We start from the raw sequence: 19,373 nt of genomic DNA, 5'->3' as shown, positions 1-19,373 counted from the left end.
CGTCGACGTACTCTCGAAGTAGTAGTAATATAAAGGAAAGTGAGCTTATGTGGGCCACTCCATGCCATTTTAGCAAAAGGACGTTAACTTAAAACCTTGGTGCTATCAAACTCTTACAACTTTGCTGTACTGGATGTTTTTTCTTTGATCAACTTTCAAAAGCTAGGTATAATTTTTCACACCTCGTTTAACTTTTGTTGAATAATTTAGAAGTAAAAGCGCTAGTTGGTTTTTCTACTACAGTTCCGCCTGTCTCAGCGTTACTTTTCGAAAAGTAAACTGCAGGCAAGTTACGTTTTATAAAAGCTATTGCATTGGATAATATTGCAAGACTGCCTAGGAGGCACCCTAACGTGGGGTTATATAGGTCATTGCAGTTTGGGACGATTGTGTTTATGTGAAGCGAAATTCAGTCACTTCGCTTTCTAACAAAAAAAAAAAAAGAAACATTTTTCCGTTAGCTGCCAAGCTGCTCCGCATGAATTATTAATGAGTTTTCAGGCAGTACGGGAGGCACACCTGCATCATGAAAGACCCTCGACGAATATGCTATTTTTCTGTCTCGCGTGCTGTCAATCGTCATCGACAACGGCGCTAAGCGAATGTTAGCCTGTACAGTATCACCCTTTGAATGAATATTATCATCAAGTCAATTGTTTTTCGTTGCCTATAGTCTAATTGAAACAATGTGCGCGCTATCTTTTCCCACAGATAACCGGCCTCAGTCCAGCGACATGGTACGAGATAAAGGTGGCCGCATCAAATGACGCCGGAAGCCAGGTACACATCTACGCTGTGGCTACCCGCACTATCGCAGGTGGAACTATCGCGCCGGCGTTAGCCAACAGTTTCGATGACGGATACGCGACGAACTCAATTCTCGAAGAGGTGCAAATCGTCGTGCCCGTCATTGTGGCAGTGTTTGCGCTCACCGTCATTTTGACGATCAGCGGCTACGTTTACGTTCGACGTCGACAGTTAATGTTTCTCCAGGACAGCCAACAGAGTCCGCTGGGTAATGGCAGCGGCCTCTATGAACGGACGCGAGCGCCGTCTACCGGCGACACGCAGAAAAAGTTTATTGAGTCATGCGATACACTATTTAGTGGAGGCAGCCCCCGACATATTAACAATTTTTCATCAACGTATCAGGTCCCTGCGAAGCTTGCTACGCCTGTATCGATGCAGTCGCAGCATTGTACGCTGGTCCGTAATCCGGATGCACGATTACAATGTAAGTAATACTTGTAGATAGCTATTTGTAGGCAATCACGTTTACATGCGTTTTTGTTTACTTTCTACAAAAAAAAAAAAAAAAAAAAACGCTGTACGAAGCTAAAATGTACCATGCATAATGTATTTAACAATCAAATATGAATAGCTAGCTTGCTCCTTAAATTAGTTTTGGCTTTGCCTAAATGATTAGATTTCACTTCTGTTTTGTTGCGTTCATGTAACCATTAATCTTTGTCGTCAGCAAATAACGCATACCGTTGCGGTCCGCTACTTCTTGCAGATTATGAGGATGACATTGTCACGCCGTACGCGACGTTCCGAGTCGCCGGGAGTCAGGACTCAGACGTGTGCGCACGACGCGAGAGCGCCATCGCAGGCACGCTCGGCCATAGCGGTCAGAGTGCCCATCAGACGCTCCAGATGCACGCCATGCATCCCGGAGCCGTTCATAATCACCACACACTAGGCCACCCAGGGCATAGAGGCGGCGGTAGTGGTAGCGGTCCAGGCGGCAACCCGGGCGGTGGGCCTCAGGGCCAGGTCAACGGCACAGGACCGAACGGAGTGGGACCCCCAGGGACCGAGCGGGAGCGACTCGACTCTGCGCAGTACGAGCTCCTCGTAACTCACGTAATTAGACATAATTATTGCAATAGCATTGCATCGTTACGTTCCCCTTTTTCTCTCTCTCTCTCTCTCTCTCTCTCTCACTATCTCGTCGTTTCTATTTCCACGAGCGCTGGGTACCTCGCTTTTCCTCATATTAGTATTTGCCTTGACCTTTCTGTTATACTGTAGCATTGAATTCATCGCCTGGCCATTGGAGATTAGTTGGCCTTCATTGTTAGCCACCTTTAGAGTCTTACGAGAACCCAACGGATTGAGCAGAGACGGAAGTCAATAAAGAAAACAAAATTGACTGTTTTAATGAATGTTTTATTTTCCTCTGTCGAGCTTTTCCGACGAGATAGTTTATGGTGGGGCACGATAAAGGTTATATTGAACTACTACAATATTACACATCTAGGCTTTCAAGCTACCAATATCGTTTTTGGCAACTTTTTATCAACCTTACTGTGAATTGATGTACTACTTCAAACTGTTTGCTAAAAATGGCCTTTTAACAGCCTAGGAATTGTAAAATAGTTTTATATCACCGGAACCTTCGTATACTAGAGAGAGAGATAGACAATGTCTTACTTGGAAAATTACACTACGTAGAATAGTTCTATATCTTCATAAATTTATTGCAGATTATTGATGCTTTATCACTGAACAGACATGTGCCGTAGAATTCGTAGTACTTGCCTTAATAACTATGATCTTCTAATAACGTTAGATAATAAGTAAACGTTTCACAAGACCCTAGGGATACAAAGGGGCACATCCACAGCGTAGCAACTTAAACTTACCTTGATTTTTTTTGCTTTTCAAGTAATCGCGAACCATTCATATCTAGTAAGTAAATTCAGTGTGCTACTATTGTCAAATACTCAGTCTTAACGTTAGGTTCACGACCTCTTGCAGACTATTCGACGAACTCCAAAATCCATACCAAGAACTCTGTCCACGAAACAAGAGTGAGTGCCGAGCATATGTATATATACTATAGCTTACTGAAAAAGTACTGACCGAACCAAAATTGAAGTCAATTTTTTTACATCTCAAAATAAGTTTATTAAACTAAATATGCCCTATTTTTATCAATGATTATTTGCTATCCTCCCTTATATATAATCGCTTCTTTAAAGCTTCTATGGTTTCCGAGCGAAAAATTGTGATAGGTAACTTTCGTGCCGCTCTATTAAAACTAAATACTACTAAGAAAGTTTTGCACAGACCAAAACAGATAATAATCTGTTGGTACTAGATCTGGACTATGAAAATCTCCCATCTGGCTTTTCTGTAGTTAATGATGTTTGTTGTCTGGCGTTATTATGGCATTTATGACAAATAACACTTTTCCTGCTTACCAGTTTGAGTTGATTTTTTTTTTTCCATTAACTTGTAGTAATCTTGTTAGTTGTTAATAGTAGGGTCCGGCTAGATCATCCAGCCAAACAACCAACTTACTTATAATGCACACTTCTTGTCCAGCCCCGCCAAACACGTAGCGTCAACTTCTTTAGCGTCAGCCTGAGCTCATTGTAAAACATACTTAGTTTATTCTTATTTCCTCTTTCCTTTTGTATATTGATTAAATGTTTATTATCCGTGGCCAACCGTTCCTAAATAGCTCAGTTTCGTTGCGTGCCCGTAGAGTCGGCTAAATAGGAATAGGAATCGCGCAAATTGTTTTCGTGCCTGAGTTCGTGCCACATCCAAACATCGAGTTTGTTTTTGTGTCTACCCTTCCTTGAGTGGTTCAAAACTGTTTACTGATGGATGTTTAGTTCTTTAACGCCATTTTGGCTATGCACGAGCCAGACTTCATCACCGTTCGCAGCGATTCCATCAACTTTGCAATTAATTTTTTCCACAACAAAACCGCGAGTACCATTATTGGGCAATCTCTTCTAATAATGCATCGGTTGTATGTAGCTCAATTTTATTTATGTGCCTAGAGAGAAGTTGTGCCCTTATCTTAATAAAGTTACAAAATCGAGCAGGTAGTGTGTCGTAAATCTGAGCGCAGTATCTATTCTATTCTAACAATTTAACCATATGAACCACTGCCAACATCTAGCCTTAATGTGGCACCGACGCCGATCTGATTGATAGTACCTGATGTATAAATTTCAAGCTGTCTAATTAGAGAAACGGTCAGTAGTTTTTCGATAACCAATTATATCTATATCAACCCAAGTAGAGGTCGTCTCACTTTACTTACTTTACTTCAAGTAAGCGGCACTCTAGCGTACCTTGGTGCAGTCACAGGAAGGATAAACAGAACCGAAGTCAAACATGTATTCTTGAGCAACTTTTTTTTCTATGTTCAGTTTTAGTATGTCAAACTTATGACGGAGCGAATTGGATGAACTCGACCCCCTTCCGGATCCAACGGGCACCGAATCTACAGAGTTCTGAGGCGAGTGAAGATTCATCTAGTGAATGGTCGTCTTCCATAGCTAGCTCGTATCGTCAAGGGTGCTCGAACGGAGTCTCATCGCTCGAGCGACGCAAGAACAGCGCAAGCTTGACGCGAGATCTCATGCCGATGTCTGCGGCGAGTGCTTACGCGACCGTAGCCAGACGCAAAGGATCGACACCCGGCCGTTGTAATCATATTAGGTTTGTACAACAATAAACGAACGCTTCGGCATTTACTTCCATCAGCTTTCACCATGCGCGCAACGGCTATACGTTTTTGGTAACCGGCACACCATAGCCATAAATGCTTATACGACAAGGGACGAAAAACTATTATGTGTGCCAGGATAGTCAAAAACGAGCGAGACCCAAACTGCAGCTGTGTGGGTGCCAAAATCCCACCTGTCCCCCATATTCTAGACAAAACGTAGTTTGTATGCAAACGTACCTGTCATTTGTCAATCTTTTCAAAATATACGAAATAAAAAAATGATACGTTCATTGATTATTAATAGTGTGTACACTGCAGTCACTTGCTGAAAGTATTTGCACTCCGAACCAGGGACCTGTTTCCTCTGTGTACACTAGCCTTTAAATCAGACACATTAGGTCGTTATTTCAATGCAAATGTAGAAAACGGCTTGACGCCAGTATGTATAGACGTGTATATATTACAGAAGGGCTGGTGGCGTGCGCTTTATTGCTAGTTCGTATAAGCAAACGTCATCATGTGGTCGGAAACATACTTCATTTGGAAACCCAAAAACGCTTCAACCCACCACGACGGCCAGAATCGTATATACGAAAATGGGCCGCGTAACAGCGCTAAGTGACTGCCTCACAGTCACGCCACCTTGCCAAAGAATATGTAGCACTACCAAACTTGGTTTAAGTGTTTTTACTAACTTAGATTTATATATAATTATTTATATATATATATTATAAATAAAATTTCGCCTAGAGGAAATATCAGATACGCGTCAATTTGCTATGCTTTAAAAAAGGTTTATTTGTCACTAGTGATCCATCGTTGTAACCTCCCACAGCTTTTAACAGTGTAAATTGAACGGACGAATATTAATAGGTTACTGTTATTAATTAGCTCGGGTTTCTGCTTCGAACCTATTTGCTTAACTAAAATGTCTAAATAAGCTTGTCGGCTAGACCTTAATGATTGCCATCTCTACCTATATATATATCCGTAGTCATACCATAGATCTATTTATAAACGCAGTTAGCCCCTTGAGCGACGTATATTCTGAGTAAGGAGACATCAGGCAAGGCCCCAGAATTCCCTATAAGACTACATGGATGTTTAGTTTTTTGTGACGGTCAACTAATGAAGAGAGCCCAGGAAAGATTTAAATTATTCTGATTAACAGTTGAGTTAACGAGATATGCTGTATAAAGTAAACAGTTTCGCTTCAATAAACCTCATCCTCGATTTTTTATTTACAGATGTGCAGGTGACGAGTGTTTTGGAGGAGGCGGTACAACCGTCACTGAACGATTGCCATCAAAAGCCAGCGTCTGTTTTCCGTTATCGCCTCAAGAGGAACTGACCGTTATGCTCAACCAGAATACTCTAACAGGCAGCGCCTTCAAGACGCCTCAGCCCACGGCGCGGACCAGCAAACACCTCAATGGCATGGGCAACAACGGCGGCAGCTAAAACAAACTTCAATATTAAATTGATCAAATAGACAAAACGGAAAAAAAAAATAAACGATTCCTTTTGTGAAGTGCGCTGTAAGTGTGGCCTTTCGATCAAATAGGCCCGTCCGCTGATGCCGGAGGTCTTTTGCTACTTTTATTATTACTAACTGTAGCACAACAATGGCGAGGAAGGGGGCGTGACTCATCGATGTCGATTAGTTTGCAGATTTAATCATGTACGCGTTATTATTATTATACCGGCTAAGTATATGTATCATCGGAACAGGTGTCTAAGCTCGAACACGGAATCGCTGATTAGCAACACCGCCGAATTAGACTGTGGATTGGGCCGCTGCACACATTTGTATATATCGATAACATATACATGAAAAGTGTTGTTTAGAAAAGAAGAGACGTAAGAAAGGTACAGGAAATTACAATGGTGGCCGTGATTAGCCTAACAATGATTCGTGCGTATGATCCGCCTCGAATATTTGTGAGATAGTGAATGCTCGTATATGACTCCGCCGGACGTTGCACGTCGAGGAGAGTGAAGATTTGGATAAAACCGAGCCTAACTGAAACACAGCACGATAAACTTCATGTCTCGCGTCGTGCAACGTCCATCGTGTATATGTAGCTTAGGTTATTGAATGCATAAAGCAAACAGCGTAGGCAGCGGTTGCCATAGGCCAATTTAATGGTGTGACTAACTTTCAAATTTGCGCGCCACTGCAATACGGATGTATGATACTAGCTAAAGATGTGAGCCTCGTTACAGGGGCTCGAATGACATAGAACGAAAGCAGATGTCTTCGTCCTGGGTGAATACGCTGTTTGTCGGACTTGGATAAGGTAACAATAGTACTAAAATTCGTCAATCTGAACATACATATACAATGTTTTTTTTTTTTTTACTTTTATTGCCTTTCGTTAACTAGAAGATAAAAGCAACGAGACAGACGAGCTACGCCCAGACCCTAATGATACAGTTAAAAATAGGATATTATAATAAAAAACATATAAACGTACAGACATCCGTGTAAATAGGAACCCCAATTTCCTGATGTTATACGATGCGGGGATTGTTAAAGAAATGTTCGTGTGGAGATAACGCGCGGACTTGTAATTAAGTCAAGATTGTGTTAAGATAGCTGGCTAAATGTACGGAAGAGAAAGGGCCCTCAGCTGTGCAATAACAAAATATGAGGTGATGCGCGGTGTTAAACACATCTAGTGCGAGTGTATTAACGAGATAAATTCATTACCAAACACCTCAGTAAGCTACGAGCTGGTGGACGAAAAGCAATAGTAGGCAAAATAGCAAGGTCGGCGGGGATGGCCTCACGAATAGTCTTAGCGATCGACTACCATACCACATCTATCTAATTAAGAAGTATTGTAAGCCACAGATATTTCTGTCTTTCAATACTGGCCCCTTCTTAACATCGATGATCACATACAGTCAGCCGATAGTGACAGGTGTCGATTTAGATATGACTAACGCGTTATCAGGATCTAGATGTACACGAATGTCGTATCAGGAAATTTCACGCTACAAAAATCGTTCAAGAACACATGGAATGGAAACATAACAAAATTAATCCTCTGAAAAATATGTTATACATTCAGAACTTGCCGACTCGTTTAGACGGCGAAGGGTGGTACGAATTAAACGTTGGTTTCCTTTCGTTGATTTGAGTATCGCTGCACTGCATATGGTCTTTCTAAGGCTACATGGGTTAATGGCGTCATTAGGTAGGTAGGTTTTAGCCGATCAAGTTCGCAGGTCCGCACAGTGGGAGTGTAGAGACAGGTGAAAACGTGCAATTTAAACAGACCGAGTGAACAGCTGTCACTCCCTAAATCTGCTATCGATATACTTGTAAGCGGTGTAGCGGGTTAATTGTAGTGTGGATTAGCCCATATTAGATGACGTGGCCTTGTCGCTGCCCTGAAGGTGGTCGTCTAAAATTCTTTACCCCGTTCATTGTTAGGTTGTTGCAGACAAACACGGCGGACTTTAAAATTGACTGACTTTTGAACTACGTGCTGTCAGCAAACGAAATATGGATTGTAAATGCTCCATCCTTCTAGAAAATTGTGAGTTCACTTCGGCAGAAATTTACTCAGAAGAGAAAACGTTTTTCATTTCCGAAAATCAACGTTCACTAGTCAAAAGTGCATTGCCGTAATGGAGAAGGCTCTTCACGAAAGCAGAGCTTGGAAGCTGAAGATCCTATCGACCAGAACTGCGGCTTCACGTAGGCGTAACGTGGCGCAGAACTTTAACTCAAATACTGAAAATGCAGAAACTGAGCAACCAATGAATTCCCGTGAATTGATTCCAGGTAAGTAGAAAATAGTTTATTCCACGTGCAATTTGCAGTACCAACAAAAATCCCGCTTGGAGTACGCGGTGGCCACAGACGAGGCGTACTTCGAGCTCTATCAACAACCGGAGAGGCACCGGGCGAAAGAATGGCGTCACCCCGGAAAGAAATTGAATTCGGTAGCAGTGTTGAGCGGGTTTGGACATAAGGTGGCGGCAGTATGTGCCATGGACATCAGAGGCATCGGTTTCTTTAATGAGTCTCATGGACCGTTGGCACAGCAATCGAAAGCACCCAGTCTGATTACTTAATGACAACGCCAGACCTAATTGCCATGCCTCAATGATTTCCTGGATTGAGCGAAGAAATATCCAACGTGGACTTCAACTCGCTTACTTCCCGGATTTAGTCTGTATAATTACAGGGGGCTTTCCATATCCTAAAAAGGACAACTAATGGACAAGCATACCCCAGTATCGATTTACTTCCAAAAGTCCTAGATGGAGAAATTACATCTAGGGATGCGAATGGTAAATATATGGCTATTCAGAAGCTGTGAAACAACTGAAGGACAGTACCTCTGTTGCAAATTCAGAAACTATCATTCCAACTTAGCTAGTCCAAAAGTTGTTCAGTTTCAAAGTCCGTCAAACTCGTCTGCCTGATACAATGCTGAGACTATCCATGAACCATTCTTCGTTCCTTTTGAGACAATTAGTGACAGTAAATATAAATAATAATTGTAATAATGTTACTGTTAGCAATAATAATGAAATTATTATATCTATCATCATTTTTATGCCGTCTCCGTCGATCAACCCAGAAAAATTCGCGCGCAACCGCTACGACAACAGACAGCAAAGCGGGAGGGACCATTGAGTTCTTATGATAATTTTCCGTTAAAATGAAGTTCGTTCGTAGCTTAGCAAGCAAACCGAACAGATAAGAATAGTAGCGGCAGTGACTATAATGGTGATAGTAATAAGTAAGTTAATTTCGATTACATCAAGTCGAAAGGGTAAAACAAATAGGGGATGAGTAAGATTATTTTAAGCTGAGCGTCCTCCGATCGCTAGTAATTCAAGCGTCATGTAAATATCGAAGACAAAAATCAGCGAAAGCAGCTACAAGGACAGTTATGGCTGCAGCCTTATGAGGGAGCGGCTGGCGCGTACCGTCTTAATAACGGAATGGCACGTCACTAGTATCTGAAAAAGCTGGCAGATATGGCGGAGATGTTAGCCGATTGTTCGTTTAACTGAGGTACCGATTGTATAGGTTGGACGAAGACAAAATTTTGTCAAATTAGGTGGGTAGTGAGGCACAATTATGATGTGGTTCAATAATAACGACGAGCTTCGACTGCCACCATTGTTGGTTGACTCAACAACTAGAACTGGCCCTACTAAATTTTGGAGCGCTTCTGCTTGGCCGGATCTCGTATGTATAAACGATTGTTCGAGAAGTAAACAACCTAATGAATCATTATTTCTGCATAAAATAAATTTGAAAGAAATACTGTTGTCTTATACGATGATAATAATAATAATAATAACAATAAGTAGAGAAAAATGAATCAAATAAGAGCGCACGAGCAGGAACATTTACTGTAGATGTAAATAAACAGCCTGTTCGTTCGATAAAGACGCGAAGTATGTCGTTCAAAAGAAAAATCAGCGCAAAAAAACGCGAAAAACAAAGCTTTAGGTGAACGTAACGAACCTCGTCGAGATCTCTATTGTACGCATATCTGTGTACATTAACACAGAACTCGCGCCAAAAACCACATAACTAGTTTATCTTGGGCTGCGGAAGTGGGCAAATTGGGCCGAAAAAACGGGAGGGTGACCTATGGAATTCTTTGTGTCTAACTAACTGAATTCAGAAAGCAAACTATGAAATAAAATCAAAAAAAGCGCATTATACGTAGCTACTGTCGGAAAGGTGTCTAATAATAATGAAGTGTTGTTAAACACAATGACTCAAGCAAAACATAACGACCGGGATTTTGAATGGTTGATCGGGACACCGTCGCAGAGGCGCTGTCGGGGGTTTGTGTTAAAATAATTAGTCTGTGTTGATTAGGCGTTGGGGCAGGCGTCACCCGATGCCTTAGTCATAACAACAACAACAACAACAACGTGTATAGATAAGATTGTGCTACTAATTAGATATAATGACCTTTAACAGTAGATGAATGGGTGATAGTTCCGACGAAGCTGATTATATGTAAGAGAGAATATACAATTCTGATGGGCCATTGCATAGTGATGAGGTATCACCCCGATGATGAATGACATGTTGAAGATTAAATAGACGAGAATGAGAATCGAAGAAGAAATAAAGTTTAATATTTTTACCGTCAAATAAATTGTTTTCAGTTATTGTTATGTGGAAGATCATGTATGGACAATTACAAAGACAACGATCCTAGCTAGCTATCAAGTTCAAATCTGCTGCTTACCACCAGGACTTCGATATTAGTTTCTGCGATAATGCAGCGGTAAGATGTTTGTCTACCAAAATGAGAGATACGAAGGTAGGTCTAGTTTCGAAACTTGACCTGGTACACCTTGTTTTGCGCCGATGACCAGCCCTTCAAAGCAATACCCCACGGCAGCACCGGGGACAAAACTTGAAACATTTATTTTAAGTTTTCCATACATGGCTGATATGTATCAATTATACGATTTATACATACGAACAGTCTGAAACTGCAATAAGTTATCTACTCACCAAACGTGTTTCAAGCTTCGACTGACATCGCAGTTTAAAAGGAAGGCCCTAAAAAGTATTAATAAATTCGCTTAAATGTTTTCTTATTGAACACTGCTATTATGATATGGCTTAGTGAGAACTTAAAGATAAAGCTCATGATTTTCACCATGATAATGAGAATATTTCTATCTGTAGCGTAGTGGAGGCGTCATAGAAAAAACTACCCCAAGCATTGTAAATCGACACACATCCTTCCGCATCCCCTGGGGCCATCGTTTTTCAACCTTCAAGGCATCTAGTAAATTTTGGAGTTTATGGGGATGAATAGAGACTTCAGAGTATCTACTCCGGTTATCCAAGACTATAGCTATTGAATAAGATAACGCTTGAACGTAGCGGGGTTCGAGGAGGCCAGACGAGGTTTCGCAAGAAATGAGATCTATATTTGCCTCTGACGTAGCAAAAACAGCCACCGTATGCGATATATGGCTGGGCACATCAGATAAAAGGTAAGATATTGGAACTAAGTTGTCTTAAGTTGTTCATAATGTTTTCTAGCGATCTCATTGCGCTTGATCCATAACAATGACAGTACTATATGTAGATTAACTTCACTTTTTGACTCCCATTCTTCACCTATTGACTCCTGCAGCAATGATCTATTTCATGAATGGTAGAAATAATGCACAAATGGTACAGCTTACGAATTAGCGCAAACGTTTCGAACTTAGCCTGTTACATTCTAATCAGTTAATAACACGCTGAAAATCAAGTATACCCATAGACTTTCCCAAATCGGCATTACCCTCGAAGGCTGTTTCCGAACAGAAAAAAGAAGCACCGCAAATTGAGCCTAACCTACGACCACTCGATCAAAACATCAGCCTTTTATCGTTTATGAATTTTGTTCCCTTATTGGTATTTCATGGCAACGTCGCTCGAAATTTACGTTGTCATTTATAATAGTTTCAGGTTTTAAATCCCGTCCACTTCTTAGAAACTTTCACGTAAACATGAATTCGGAACGTCGAGAAATGGTAACAATGGAGCTGAGTACCGAAAGACTCATCCAGCTAGACAGTGTCGTTTACATGGCGCGTCGACCTGCGCTCTAGCAACAAAGAAACAAACGAAAATGTATAATATATGAGCTCATTCAGTTCTCGTTTTTTTGGCATGGCCTGGCAAAAGCGTGTAACGTCTGCTGCACTCCGCAGCTGACGTCACAGCCAGACTGGAGTATGATAACTCGTTCATGTTCATCACTGTTTACGTTATTGATTTAGTGTGTGGCTATATATATTACATATCGCTTGAAGCAACGAATAGTGGGAAGAGGCGAGAAATCATGCAAATTCGTGCGCGTTTTTGGTCATATATACTCGAAGTCTAAGATGTATAAGGCGAACCGGGTCACGGATCAGGGAACCCAGGTTAAGCCAACCACGGCTTTTGCAAAAGGCGCCAAATACAATGCGTGCGCGCCTATGAACTGTAGTTATATATGGGAAATTTTTATTTACATGCGTCTTCTACTGTGTCCACAGGGTTTGCCCGTTAAAGCTTTGAAGCTCTGAACATTTACTACAGTGATGATGCATTATCCCATCGTGACGAAACCGAATCGAAAAGATGCAAATCATCGTATTTTTTTGTTTTTACAACGTTTGCAAAATGTGTTTTATCGTAATATATATATATATATATATATATACCATATATATATGTGGATGCACACAGACACATATATATATATATGTGTGTGTGCATCTACATATATATGCAAGCAAATTAATGTGCACAAGCGTATATAGAGTAATTTTGCTTAATACAGCACTCAATATCCTGACCAACCTAATTTTTCCAATTTAACCAATTATTCAATTTTGTTTAAAAAAATACAATATAATGAGCGTTTAAGCGAAACAATTAAATGTAATATATCTACGATTTTTGAGGGCTAATTAAACGTTGTTACGAAACGTATTAGATAAATGAGTAAAAGCTATAGTTAAGCTTCGTTGATTTTCGTAGAAAATATGCAAATAGGCTAAAATATAAGCTTAACTACTGCAGAAAATTGAATTTGCCGCGCGAACTGCTAAGCAGGTTTTGTAACGGCATATTAATGAAATTGGCAAAAATCACCTAGACGGAAATACAGTCGACACGGAGCTTCGTGAGACAACCTATATGCAATCGGCAAGCCAAGCCATAGGAAGGCTAAATGTTTCAGCAGCTGTGAATCTATTGTCAAAACTTTATCCCTCCGATCTCATCCTCTGCTTTCCTGAACTTCTAGGTGTTAATTTTGCCAACACGAAAACATTGGTTTCAAAGACGCAAGCGATCAACAACCCCACGAAGCCTTGTAAACCTCCTGGAAAGCCTACCAAGCTCCGCTTGGTGACAGACGTAAGAAACCAAGAAGCGTCGTTCCTTTAGTTTACATTACGTGACCTCTCGTAAGTGTAAATGGATAGATGGGTATGGTAGACAAACGACCAAAAGAGCAGAAGTGTAATTAGCGCGGGAACCGATGCCCTAGTGAACGGCTACGACACGAGAAGACGGACAGAGCATAATTAAAGTAATTAGAGCGCAAAAAGAAGGAGAATGTGAAGGGGCAAGAGAAAAAAACAAGAGGAAGCGCAAGTAGAAAAACATCAGGGTAACGTCAACCCGCAAATGCAAGCCCTTCGTCGTCTCCCTCCTTTCCGTGTTCAAAAACCTTGCATTTCTATCCTACTAAATTGGACATAATGTACGTTTCTTTCGGGGCCCTCAGCTGGCTGTTTTTGCTGGCGTGTGTGATAATCATCGTCATAAGGCTTAGCTTGGTTTATCCTTTGTGTTTAACTACTCTTTTGTAAAAGCCGCCGGTTGAGGCCGTTTGAATCATCTGCCCTAACACCTGCTTCTACTCACTGCAGGTCCGCGGGACAAAACGACAAGTAAGCAACTCTGTGAGAATTAGAGGTGCGAGGCGGCAGTGTCATACCTTTCTACCACAGCATCTTCCTATGGCAGGTAGAAATAACAGGGCTCAGAACAAACTCAACCAAGCAAACAGCTAGGTTAACGTTAGGTCGAGGAGTTTCGTATAATGAGCTCGCGTAACTAACGCGAAATGAAAAATAAGAGGTAAATGTACGTCTGAAAAGGCTCTTTTTACGATCTGAGTTAATAAATAGATAGAATGAGTAAAAAAAGTCACACCTAGTCACTGGAAATAATAAGGTAGGGTATAATAGGTCAGTTTGGAATTATAATACGCAATCTAGTTAGATTATGCGAAATTTATTTCGTCTGTGCTGTAATCTTCTTCTCTCATAAAGCGCCATTATATGTTGTATTCTAAACAGATTCTCTTTAGAACTGTGGACGGCTGAACTCACCATTTAGGCTGCATTAAAATTAATGATTTAAACCGATTATTCTAGATCACTGTCTGGCAGCAGTACCCGAAAAATCGCATCTGATAAAGGAATGCTATACCATGAATAGACCTTAACAACTGAGGTTTGTCTACGAAAAGTTAGTTATTCAGTGAAAAGTATTCTATGGCGCATCTGCAAAGCTAAAAGTACAAAACAAATAGAGTCAGAGTTGTTCGGCTTGATAAGCCGACATTACTTTTCCTGGCTTCCAAGGCAAGCCTCAAGATAACGGAGGGCCGCGTTGTTCAGAGTTCACTGCGTCCTTATTAAAAGTTATTTTATTAGAAAGCAAGGGAAACTCGGTAGAAAAGCAAGCTCAACCCAATGGGGCAAGCGAAAACTGCGGAACTGGCTATCTGGGATTATTGGGGCGTGCTGCGTCGTTCATGTGGCCGTGGAGAGCGATCACCCAAAGTGACGCGTTCGGGCAAGAGAACTAGACAGTATCCCTGTAGTGTTCACGGGAATCCTAATGCTTATTTACACGTATACGCTTTTACCTTAGACAAGCTCTACGTTGCATACCTGTATAAAAGAGACAGCAGTGTATCCTAAAATCTTTAAGGCTCGCTAAGTAACAGAACGCTAGAAACATTCTACGACAATGGCACTTTTGGAATTCAAACAGATCCCACTTACGTCAATTCGACATAGTATTAACATAACTGACCATTTGATATTTTTTGATTAGACGTAAGATATTTTTATTTGAGTTCCTGGAAACGCGCTTTTCCATGCAATCCAACAAAGGAATGCTTTAGAGCCAAAAGCAATCTTTGCTTTACTTCGCTTGCCAGTTGCACTGTCGTACCATCCGGTCGCTTCAATTCAATCGCCGTCCTTTAGTCGTTTTGACTGGCCACCGCCCCATGAACCCCATAACATGGCTGTTCCACAAGGCGGATATCTGCTGACGTGTTCAAAACCGTTCGTTTCCCTTTTTCGGACCGCTACTGCAATGCATACTGCGATGGCGAAGAACTGCGCATCCTTCAAAAACAGACCCCACATTGTCAGGCTACATCAACGAGGCAACAAGATTCTTTGAAAGAAAAGAAAGGGTCTTTTTGTTCCAAGAGGCTTCCAGCCGACATTGCTGTACATGGCATACCACCTTCATTGCCTTTTTCATACATTGCATAAGCGAGGAAGAGCATGGAGTGGCACGTCATGCACAGGAAATACGAAAAGCGCCAACTTACGTTGAACCTCGTCCGTAAAACGAGTGTAGCGGTCACTTGTTTATCCATGACAAACTACAAGCTCGGATTTTCCACTACTATTTTACCAGTTCTTTTCCCTTCAGTCAAGAAGCTTTCCCTGAAGAAAGAAGGCCGCCCTGAGATATGTAGCAACTCTAATTACCACAATATTCGATAACTTTATAATATATTCGTTTTTATGAAGGTTATTATATATTCTGCCTGCGTTTTTTGGAAACTGATCTACTATGAAGTGGACATGCGTTAAAGCACTTTGCAGAAATGAGGACCGGGTCTGATACTACTCATAATAATGCTTCTAAAATAGATCTTTTTGAGAGACTTGGAAGGCATTGTACTTGCTTTGAATGCAATCCGTTCTACAACGACCGACGCTTCATTCGAGGTTCGAGTCATCTACGCGAGCGTTGGAGGCGATCGAAGTGCTTGGAAGCAACTGACAACTCACCGCGCTAACCTCCGTTGCGTCATGTTCAGCCCGTTTGAGTTCTTTTTTTTTTTTATTAGTGGCAAGATCTAATACTTTGCTAGAATTAACATTGAAACTACTTAGAAGATTGCAGCGTGTAGTCAGTTCTTCAACTGTTTCTCTTTAGTGGTCGCATATTCGTTGCCTCTTGCGTTCACGTTGATCATTAAATTCATTTCCGTTTGACGTTCCTATCCTGCAATTAGCGTACGTGTCTCATTCGGCCAAATTAACATATAGCAAATGATAAAAATCAAGCGTTCTTAGAACCATTGTGTATATGTTAGGTAAATTTCTCATTTTCGGCTCTTTCCATCCGTTTTCTTCGTTTACTTTTCGTATGAATCTTTTAACGTGCTATTTTTGCTTGAGTGACTAGAAACAGCAGCGTAAGATGTTGTAAAACGATTTGTGTTTTACTGTCCGACAGATTAACATATCGCTTTGATTTTTTTTATCCTAAGCGATACCGTTTGACGCCGTTTGTTGTCCGTTAATTTGAAGTGTGTCCTCTAGGCATCGCCTTAACGACTTGTGAGGATCGCTCACTACAGAACTCTCCTTCACACGGAGATCTTATGCTACGAACTATGGATAAGCATTTTCGAAATCTACACAATCGAATGGCTAACGATTGCAGTGGTTACATTATGACGCGTTTCTACTTCAGTAGCTTTCAATCTCTAATTGGGCGAAACGGACTGTTCTATTGAGTCGGTTCTCTATCGTTTACGAAAATGAGAATAGGCATACGTCGCTCATACGATCGTCTTATAGACAAGAATCTTAGTTATGCGATTTGTTTATACAATGGCCTATCGCGGGCAGCAGGCTCATTTGACCGTGTAGCATAAACGCTGTTTTAGTCTTATTTCTCGGCTGGTTTATCATTTCTACCTTTCCCTTTACCTTTGCGCCTTTACGAATGTGTTTATTTTATAAATTCGTTTCTTAGTATAATGTTTCTCGAGTGACGAGTATTAGCGAAAGTAAAAGCATGAGCAGATTATATATATGTATATGTATATATATATATATATATATATATATATAGCAACAAATACAAGTGCTTGATAACCGGGCCAGACGATCTTATGTTAGCGTATACTGCTGCGCAATACACCAACTCGGACAAACCATTTATGTACTAAAGTTCAGCCAAAGCAGAGCTTTTTGGGCGGCAGGCAACTTAGCGATGAAGTTGATTTCGTAATGGATTTTTTGAAGGACACAAGCTACTGGAAATCCTGACAACATATTCAAGACGCGTGTCAGCAACCGCTTGCGACGCGAGAGGACGTCGGGAGAGAGAATATGGAATCAAAGCAGCACTTTATGTTAAAACCATCATAAATTAGGCCAGTATGCTTCAACAGGAAATGATAGACATATACAGGAGGATGACGAAGGAAAATTTTAGCGGGCTGTTTGTCGCAACAAACATGCGTTCATTCGCTACTTCTGCTACTAAATGAAGGCTAGTCCCTTCTTGGACAGAACAACAAACTCATTATGATGAACAACATTTGCGGAGTTTGAACAAGAATCCACTACTATCCAGTCTTTCCATCAAAAATAAAAACTTTTTTTTTTTTTTCCCGATAACGACTTTATTGCTAGCTTTTATGCCAGCTTTGGGTAATTCTGGGATAACGTTTAGGGTGGCGATTTTCAGTATGATTCAGATTTGAAGAACTTGAGAATTCATCAAAATAGTCCAGAGAGCTGTGTTTAGTACACCTTTTTACTTCATTTTTATAGGGAAATCAATGTGCGTTTTGGACAGGAAAGTATCAACTACCAAATGACTCGTCAAAATGAGCTCCAACCGTTAGCCCTTTTGAATTCGTTTATGCCTTTAAAGTTGTTTGACCATCTTGAACCTCTGCGTTTTTGGAACTTTGGCCTGCTATGAGTCCAAAATGTAATTTCGTTGGAATTTTTCGCATGTAACGTATTTGGACGACACATTAACGAGTTTGCACCAACTCACATATTAAACAAACATGATTGTCAGGAACGATACTTCTAATAAATACAAAAAGAATAATTAAAATATTTATTTTTGGTTAGAAAGATAGCATAAGAGAAATTTTCTGTTCAGGCACGTTACCCTGTATATTGGCAGTAGGTAATTCGAGCCTGCCTCTTCCATTGGCGGATCCTAGCTTGGTGGAGACCCTGACGAAATTGTTGATTAAGAGAAGACTGGAGAAACACTTGCACGCTACGAAATTTGAGTGGCTTACTGATAAACCAAGTTCTCATTGTACTATTATTATGATCCTTTGAAAATTTCCTTTTTATTAGATTTTTAGAAGATGTCATAGCTAACAAGCAAACCATTCTGTCAAAAATAGTGAACAAAAAAAAGTAATAAACAACACAGATTGATATTTCGGCGTGAAAACGGCGTTTTCTATATTTATTTCTTTCAACGGCCTCAGTTACTCATAATGTTAAAAAATCTAATCGTTTACTTTATGTTCCGTTATTTTCGACCCTAATACAACCCAATTATTTTTTCATCTACATAAAACGGTAGCCATTCTAACCATAATAGCGAATGCTGTACTTTGTTAGAATTTCCAAATATAACAACTACGATTTGATTAGATGCAATGCCATTTGCTGACCACGAAAAAATTGCACTCAGAAATACATCATTCCTCCTTAAGCAGACGACAAGCTCCTAAAAACTGAAAGATGAAGATAGCTTTGTCAGACATCAGCTTCGAACTCATAGACTGCTTGGAGTGTAACGCGTCCAACTTCCGCTGTGTCCCTCTGAGGTTAATGTTCGACGCAAAATCGAAGAGATCCCCGAGAACGACCTAAGTCCTTGATCGTGATGTGAAGATAGCCCCTGCTGTCGTCTTACGAAGCCTAAGAAGCACAGGGAAAGAATACTAATTCATCGTCTCTTACTGCCCGCCTGTTCGTCTTCCGAGACATCCATCTCTGAGCAGATCATCTCTCCGCCAGTGAGGCGTTGATATATCCACCTCCCGACTGCTTCTCCAATTTCGGTTAGAAGCCCGTTGCCGTCGCCTCTCCGCTCTTTCTTTTAGCCCAATAGAACAACTCATTTCCCATCCCATTCGGGATTCTGCTGGGAACATCAACGCCTGTTTCAGATTCAGCTCTTTTTTACGCTCTATAAGCTTGTGTGTATCGTGATGTTCAACATATATTACAGTGTGTCTGCACAAAGCCGTAAGAAGAGAACTCCAACTGTAAAAGGAACGTAAGTCTGAATTGGGGCCCA

General features: G+C 40.9%; 1 protein-coding gene across 3 annotated transcripts in view; it reads left to right on the top strand.

Annotated features, from left to right (window-relative positions):
- Positions 1-10,643, top strand: part of LOC111253991 (cell adhesion molecule Dscam1-like) — a 110,747-nt gene extending 100,104 nt beyond the window's left edge. For 2 of the 3 annotated variants that reach the window (XM_022814573.2, XM_022814409.2), the window contains 5 exons: positions 712-1,234; positions 1,517-1,844; positions 2,764-2,816; positions 4,176-4,467; positions 5,725-10,643. In XM_022814573.2, coding sequence (XP_022670308.1) covers positions 712-1,234; positions 1,517-1,844; positions 2,764-2,816; positions 4,176-4,467; positions 5,725-5,938 — 1,410 coding nt within the window. In that variant the 3' untranslated portion in view covers positions 5,939-10,643. Of the gene's footprint in view, positions 1-711; positions 1,235-1,516; positions 1,867-2,763; positions 2,817-4,175; positions 4,468-5,724 lie in introns of those variants that run through there. The other variant, XM_022814737.2, reaches the window with a different exon arrangement.
- Positions 10,644-19,373: the final 8,730 nt, after the last annotated feature.

The sequence above is a fragment of the Varroa destructor genome, unplaced genomic scaffold (genome assembly GCF_002443255.2).
Source record: "Varroa destructor unplaced genomic scaffold, Vdes_3.0 BEIS01000001.1, whole genome shotgun sequence".
Classification (NCBI taxonomy): Eukaryota; Metazoa; Arthropoda; class Arachnida; order Mesostigmata; family Varroidae; genus Varroa; species Varroa destructor.
Note: the sequence above shows the minus strand (reverse complement) of the source record. Positions and strands in the feature narration are given on the sequence as shown.